Source organism: Opisthorchis viverrini (assembly GCF_000715545.1).
Source record: "Opisthorchis viverrini unplaced genomic scaffold opera_v5_7, whole genome shotgun sequence".
NCBI lineage: Eukaryota > Metazoa > Platyhelminthes > Trematoda > Opisthorchiida > Opisthorchiidae > Opisthorchis > Opisthorchis viverrini.
Genome location: NW_008751663.1, coordinates 822,214 through 830,469, shown reverse-complemented (window position 1 = coordinate 830,469; position 8,256 = coordinate 822,214). Strand labels below are relative to the sequence as shown.

The 8,256-nt window shown below is 46.8% G+C and overlaps 1 protein-coding gene across 1 annotated transcript in view; it reads right to left on the bottom strand.

Moving 5' to 3' along the window:
* The window catches only part of T265_00694 (hypothetical protein), a gene marked incomplete at both ends in the record, with an annotated part of 17,292 nt that extends 10,696 nt beyond the window's left edge, over positions 1-6,596 (bottom strand). The window contains 4 exons of the mRNA XM_009164543.1: positions 1,126-1,412; positions 1,721-1,794; positions 4,799-5,087; positions 6,563-6,596. Of these exons, the coding sequence (XP_009162807.1) occupies positions 1,126-1,412; positions 1,721-1,794; positions 4,799-5,087; positions 6,563-6,596 (684 nt within the window). The remainder of the gene's footprint in view (positions 1-1,125; positions 1,413-1,720; positions 1,795-4,798; positions 5,088-6,562) is intronic.
* Between the last annotated feature and the right edge of the window lie 1,660 nt (positions 6,597-8,256).

Sequence of the window (8,256 nt, the reverse complement as noted above, 5' to 3'; positions counted from 1 at the left end):
ATGGCCTGGCTATGTCTGCCAGCGCTATCGGTTTTAGTACCCTAAATGTCCCGTTCTGGTAACCGCTATCGCGAAACTCCGTGTTGCAGATGCTATCGCCTGACTGGCTAACGTGCTGTCAACTAACGGAGGGAAACTGTGTATGTACGGCAAACTTGGCATGTGAGCGAAACGGCACAATGGCGCATATTGGGCAAGGTCATCCGCCGATGGTTGATGTGGGACAACCGACAGACGTCAACAAAAATGAACAAAAAACGCACACAAACATGAAGTGTACGGTGCCTACCACTCCCCCCCCCCCGGTGTCGATATTTTCGACAGGACAGTGCTTCAGAGACGATGACGGTCAGAAATCGAATGCTTTGTTTTGCTTTCTGACTCAGTGTTGCAGACTCAATCCTCAGCAGACGAGCTAATATCACAAGCTGACATACAAGGTGTCGCAAACCGATAATAGCTGCTCCGAACCTTTCTATCCGATTCGTTTTTCGGCAGAAGAGTAAGACTCATTAACCTGCTCCAAGAATTCAATTCTTCGGTCAAACGGGCTGGCTGCACCGGAAGCATTAGGTTCCGGGTTGATACCAATCGATCTTGTGGCAGCACTCTGCAAATAAATCCTGTGATACAGTCAATTGAGTGTCCGTAAGTGCACTGTCTGAAAGCTGTTCACCACACAGGTGTTAGACAGAGAAGGACCCATTATCGTAACTGTATACCAGGTAAGTGATTTCTCTAGGTAACTTATGACGGAGCTTTTGGAAGAAACTAGCCAGCAGGCCTTCGCCACAGTACCTGAACCGAGAACAGTTGTTCGCCGAAAGGAATAATGCTATTCGAGCGCATGTCGCCAAGTATAGGTGTAGTAAAAAAGCTGATCCAAAGGCCAAACCCAGGTAGCTTTACACGAGTCTTGTCCTTTTGGTATTAACCGACTGAACCATGCAGCATGTAGCTGTAAAACACAGTGGACGCTATGATTACCAACAGGTTAGCACAACAGGTTCAGGTGACAGTAAAAAGCCACTGGATATTGGAAACCTACCTACAAACCGCAAGGGAACCAATGTTCATCTGCGGGAGATTAACTACTAACTTAGCGGTAAACCGGCAAAAACTTACGCTTTTGTACTTCTCTAGTTCAGCGTGATAAATCTGTCGGATTTGTGCCAACTTTGCCCGGTAATCAGCGTGTTCAATCTGATTGCAGTCACCTATTCCACCGCCACCACCTAAACCACCATGAGCTGCGAGATCGCCGGATGAATCGCCAAGGTCGTTTGCCAGTCCAGCGCCTGGACCTGTCACCCCTTCAGCCACAAGCATTTTATCAAGCCGTAGAAGCTGTGGATCTGGGGAGTTGGCTTCATCTTCAACGGCTGACGCGGCGGAATTGCGAAGACTCAAGGCTATATAGGAATGCAAAAATTGAAAACAGTAGTGGTGGAAAGAGAAGTGAGTAGAATGATGGAAATAACGCTGAAGTCTGGTTATATAATATCGACCAACGCGTTTGAAATGACGAGGACTCGGCTGATAGGCGTAAGGACTTCACATAGAACTGAGCTCATTCCAGTCATACGAAATCAATGTTCCTTTCCCAAAAATGAAGGATGGCGTAACATAGGCTTCTAATTCAACTTAGATCTTTAACGACAACACACTCGCAATTCGAGAAAGCAGAAATACTGGCTAGAGAAAGGAAGCCCGAACTCACCTGTTTTCTCCTTTATTTCACAGAAGACGCTATATAGGGCTGGTTTGAGACGGTGGTTGTTGAGAGACTGTTTACTGCAGGTCACGTGAGGAGAGGGAGGGAGACAAAAGTAGACCAGATAACACGAGGAACATGTTTGATGTGAAAAGAAGTCGAAAGTAAAACAGTCAGATAGAACGGAAACCACAAAGGACGGTCCGATTGAAAATGGATAGTATGATTGGCGGGTTATGATAGGTAATACTTCTTCCTCAGGACAGTAATGAGCGGAGCATAAAATATTGAGCCTTAAGATTTTCAAAGCTGATGGACTCACTTCAACTGAAAGCACCAGAAGTTAAATGGTGGTACTAGAACATCGGATTGCCGGCTCGAGAAAGCAAGCTAAAGCAACCAAACACCCACAAATACTAACCATAACAAATGTTGAGAATACTACTCAGTCAGTTGGAATTCTGCACTGTTTAAACAGACCTCTAGTGAGGAAGGCTACTCGAAAAAGTGGGTTTTCAATTCACGCTTGAAAAAATGTGGGAATCTTACGAAATGGAAGCGCGAACTGATCATTAGGCTAGGCTCCACAATAAACACTGGAAATAACAGAATGGCAAGCGTGGGTAGTGCGGTAAAATACAAGAGTTGATAACACAAACAGGTTGCGTGTCGAGGAGAATGCTAGCTAAGGTGAAAAATAATCCACGCGATCTTAGGTGCTATGTCAAGGAAATGGAACAGCACACGATTCGGTTATCTTTGAATTTCAGAAGTTAGGTAGAAACGATGCTATTGATTTTTTGGTGTGCTTAGAAAAAAAAACACGTACGGTATACGCACACCGAGGCTTGATCATACTTCCGTCTAATGGCAGAAATGCAGTACGAGGAACAAAAGATGGCGAGATGACTCAGTGGTTAGAGCACCAATTTACTAACCGGAAGGACCGGGGTTCGAATCCGACTTCTGCATTTCGACTTCTCCTGCCCAAGCAATCTGGAATTATCCCAGCCTTCATGCTTCCTTCAGGTGATTGACAGCAAGTATCTTATCGGTGAAACGACTGCATTTGATATCGTGTTTGCACAGCAAACAACAAACATAAGGTTTGCTGCGGTTACTTCTATTGATAAATGGAAGTCAGAACTGTGGAAGCAGAAACTGCCATTCGCCTCGTTGACACTGTGGTGATAAGCTGCAGCACGAGCCCTTGATACGATACTTCTTCCACCATTCTCTTCATCAATCGTTGAAATTTGCAGTGCATATTCTAAATATTGTGCAAAACTTCGTTGTTGTGTCCCTTTTTCAAACAACATATGGAGGAAGCCAGAGTTTGTAGCGGTACAGTAGGATACCCTGCAGTGTTTATGGTGAAACGGACCTCATAACCTGGAAGTACACCTTTTCGTTCAGCTGTAGCACCCTTTCAGTGCCTAATTGCCACGCCGCCCGAAAGTTGCAGGAGGTCTGGGATACTGCCATGTTGCCCAAGCCTAGACAGAGGAAGTCGAGAGGCAGATATTGGGTTCGAACCACGGACTTTCCGGTCAGTAAATTCGCGCTATTGGGTCATCTCGCCCCTGGGATACCAGTATGTCTCGCAGAGAGGGATGCTTCCTCGTAGGAGAAGCAACTAATGAGAACAACAGCAATCAAATTCTTCTTGTGGCTGGATGTTTTGGACGGCTCTTCGATGGCATGTTTCAGAGGTATTGGGTGGATGTTCTAAATCTGCAACACTCTTGCGTAGTAAACCTGTATAATAGCCATCAACTTACGTCCTCTGGATTACTACCAACGAGCAGTTTTTGTGCCACTAGCCGAAGTCGGTTCAGGAAGGCAAAGCACGAGAAACATAACAAAAACGCCGACAATAATTGCGAAACAGATAGCTATCGTATGACACCATCTGTACAGCGTGTCGCCAGTACTCGTGATACCACAGACAGTTGATCAGTAAATTCTGCGCGATCAAATGAAGCATGCACTGCTTTGGAAATTAGAAAATAGGTCTTGTTGGGTCCTCACACAACACCGAAATTCCTGGAGAATAGACATCCCTCGGGGTGCCTTTTCTTCAGGGGTTTTTTTGAAAGTATGTCCAGCCACAATCGATGCATTCGTGCTTCTTGTACCAGGATACGAAAAGTTTATTCGTTGGGAGTTTCAGTGGTCGTATGACTTTACAGACTTTCTAAGGGTTGATATCCAGATTGCCCTACATTTGTGTCAAGTTCACTGGCAACTGTCATAGAGTAGCGTTAGTGCTGAAACTCTTTTAGCTTCAACAGATGTCGGAGGCACGCTTTCGAGAACTTCCTCACCTTGCAACGTAAGACTTGAAATTGATTGATTTCATATATATTGCACATATCACCATATCTAGCTCAATTGATTACAGCCGTTCATTCCAATTATTAACTGAACCAGAGGATATCCCACATCAGCCGGTTTTCGGGCGTCTCCCGCAAAGCTAAATTGGTNCATATCTAGCTCAATTGATTACAGCCGTTCATTCCAATTATTAACTGAACCAGAGGATATCCCACATCAGCCGGTTTTCGTCTTCCTTCCGCAAAGCTAAATTGGTTTGCAAGTGAATGATATCGATGATATCCCACCCGCTTCACCCCAGATCAGTGTCATTAGTGAACTAAAACTGATCACTCGCCCACGAAATATGTATTAACATGTGGGGAGGTCTGAAAGATGGGAGTGATTTGATGGGTTCAACATGCAGTGGTGACCTTTGCTGTCTTAAAAAACCACAGAGGTCTTCACATGCAGATATAGGGTCTTGAGTGTATCATGTTCACTGAAAGCGAATATTGTTAACAGATGTGTGAAAAAACTCCCCCTCTTCGTAAGAAGAGGGGCAAGTCTATCGAAACCTACGGTAATCAACCAGCTCCAACTTGTACAAACATTCGACAATCAGCAAAAAACGTTTTATTTCCATCATGCTAATCTTGCTAAGCCCTTCAGTTATGGAATTGGATAACCACAAAAAAGAGCTCAATTATAACTACAACGAGAAAGGCATTGATCCACTGATAGCAACTCTAGTACCAAACTACTCACCGTTCCTGGGCTTCATCCAAACTTTGATGTGCAACACTTAGGAGTTGTTGGAGTTCCCGGCCGGTTAACTGCGCCCTTTGCTCTGTAATCAGTGGATTGTCAGTCTCCACACCGGAGGCATTGGGATCGAAGCCAGTCATGTAACCAGCTGAGAGGAGTCCATGGGGTGGAGCTGGATGATGTGGTGCGGAGCTAACATCCAAACCAGGCTGATGCCAGCTCATCGTAGATGTGGTGGCTGCAAAACAGGTGAATAGAGCATGCCGAAGATAACGGGATGGAGACGTGACTAAAAATATGAGTAGTATTTTGTGAAATCGCAAACGACGCTAGACCTTCACAACACCGACAGAAGACCATAGTTCAACCTACGTGAGCAGCGAAAGTGTTGTACACTGACAGTGTGCTGCTAATGATGATGAAGACGGAGGCAGAATCGACACTCCAGGTAAAACGTCTCAATGGAGAGTGAGCCCTGTATGCCAAAAATCCGAGAAGACAGACATTAGGTAAGCCGACTGAATAGGGGGAGACAAAAAGTGCCGCATCACGCGCAAGAAGAACCACGTGGACAGCACTCACGAAGACGCGAAGATCCAATAGCACTCAGCTTGACAGTGGGCACGTTAACTCCGTGCTGACTCGCCATGGTCTGTACTCCGGGAACTTTTCGTGACCAAAGGTTTGGAGTGGAAAACATGGTTTTCCTTAAAAAAGGTAAAGCTGTTCAGCCGACAACTTTTCGGTGCACAACTGCCACACAGAGGGGGTGCGATGGCTGAGATATTGCCAGGTTACCCACGCCTAGAGCGGAGCAACGGGGAAGCGGAGGTCGGGTTCAAGCCAGGAACCTTCCGGTCAGTAGGCTTTGCCCCTTAACAGCTGAAGTATATCAAGCTCTTTACAGCCAGAGGTCGGACGCAGATAGTACCAGCCTCGAAAACTCATTGCTTAAACAAACTGACTCATGACTCAGTACTCGCTTACGAACCGTTTCGCTAAGAGCATACTGCAGCCAATTAAAGCCCGCTATGTTACAAAGACATGGACCCAATATTTGAGGGAGTTTGTGGATGAGCTAGGTTTTACAGCTCATGGTAACTCTGTGGACACGGTCTTCAACCTCATCCATATTCGTTTCTAAGGCCAGAAGCGACATAGGTTGGCAAATATTGCCCCTGCCTTAATGATGCATGCATTGACAACACCTATAACGATGCCGTCACCGCTTATGCGGTTCGCAAGATGAGTACACTTATCAGCAAGCTCAAGCTTTTCATTCTGACGTTTCAAATAGTACACGGGAATGGGACTTCCTGGAGAAATGCCTTGCAAAGTGCTTGCCGCAATGGGGGACCACCTCCTAAAGCATGATCCAAATCTTTCCCTTGACAGCACTCAACTGCTCTGCCAAAAGTGACATCGTGGGTTCGGGTTGTCGCCAGCTGTTGTATCTTACCGACGGTCCTTGGCGTCCTGATCCGCCGACTATGGTAAGGTGGCCTGAGACAGCTCTTTCTCGAGACAAAGGATGGTTTTTACAGCCGTATTTATAGGGTTGTCACATAATATCCCACAACGTCGCGCTAGAATCTTCGTAAGGAGGCGAGAAGCGTCGAGCCATAGATGCTTGATCCAGATTAGCCGACATTCTGACCAATCAAGGGATGCCTTCGTTTAGTCCATAGCCCGCATGTGACGCCCGTCTAATCAAAATGTTCGGTAATTAAAAGCGGAAGGCCTCTACACAGTCTGATAATTCACCGGGTCGAATTGTACCCTGGAAGAGCAGGAACATTTCTCCGAGGTTCAGGCAGTTTCAACGTTCTGTCTCATGACCGGTGCGCGGGTGGAACTGGTAGTGCCATACCACGGGAGAAACTCCCATCATTATGCAAACGTAGCGACCCGTTCTAACATGACACGAGCATACAACAGTGGAACAGTCAGAAGAGAGTGTAGAAGACGGTTCTGATACATCCGTCCAACTTCGGAATCTGCTAGCCTATCAGTTGTTGAGCTATTTCCCCGTTCCCGACGCGGTCCTGGAAAACGAAGAAAGATGCGACTTTCGACGAGAGTATGGTCGGAATCCACACATATTCCGAAAACGAGCGGCAGTCAGTCACTGATCCACACCATCGGTAACTGATGGCGCCATAATCAAATCAAGTGCATGGTTGGCAAGCTGTTGGATGAAACCATGTGGCCAGACAACTTCGGTTAGTAATGCATACAAATAAATAGTCGACGGTCGGTACATAGCTGCGGCCATTGTCCATACGTAGAGTCCGATCCATGTCAACCGTCTAATTGAATCTCAGATGCACTAAGCCTGTCCACTTTTGCATTCAGGTTTCTTGCAACAATAATGATACCCGAGATTCCGCTCCGTCTTAACATCATTCAAGGAGCGGTAAAACCTGCCTTGGATGGCTTCAGAGCTACAGCGGGTTGGGGTGTGAGCAGACACAATACAGAGACAAAGACCAACTTCTCGCTGGTCAGACTCTTTCACACATCTTGTTAGACGGACCACACAAGGGCTGCTGTCAACGGATGTCCAGTCAAGCAAGGATCCTTCCACCCCTTGACTTAGGATGATACCGACCCATGAATATCCTGCAGTAACCTCTGAATCTCCACAGGTGCTCAGCAGGAAGCGTGCAGGGCGACAGGGCAGTTAGTTCAACTACAGTGCTCGTATTTTGAGTTCTTGTTTCTGATACACAGGACACATCACCTTCAGGCGAGTCTAGTATGGGAGGACAGCACCTTCTTGTCCCACTTGTTTCAGAGTGCGAGGACTGAAAGCGTCCAGAAAGACCGGGCGTCGAGGTTTGGAGATTGATTCCGAAATGCTTGAGGTTGCTGGTGCTAGCCGACGCGCAAATTTTGCGACCACGACTGGCGTCAGACGAATTGGGTCATCAGTCAGCTGTGTGCTGATTGCAGGCTGTTTTTATGCAGTACGAACTTCCGAAATAGCCGAAGTCGTCTGGCCACTTGGTGCCCTCCTACAACAGGCCGGCCACAAACTCAAATCGACCACACTGCCATCAGTTACCGATGGCGCGGATCAATAACTGACTGCCGGTCGTTTTGGAACACATTTGTGGACTCTGACCACGCACTCGTCCGGAGTCGCTTCTCCCTACGTTTCATGGAGCCGCAAAAGGTGCGGACGAATCGCCTGGCAACTGAAAGACTGGCAAATCCGGATTTCAGACGAACTTACCAGAATCGTTTTCTAAAGTCTCTTCCAAATGCTCCACCATCAGACGCGAACTCATACTGGGACGAGATTGCCACCTCTTTGCATGGTGCTGGGAATTTAGCCTATGGCACGACACCACTAGACGCAGTCAAGCACTGGCTATCAGACCGAACGGTGTCACTGCTTAAAACTTGGAGGAATATCCCAGCCAACCCGGAACATAACCCGATGCGAAGAGCCA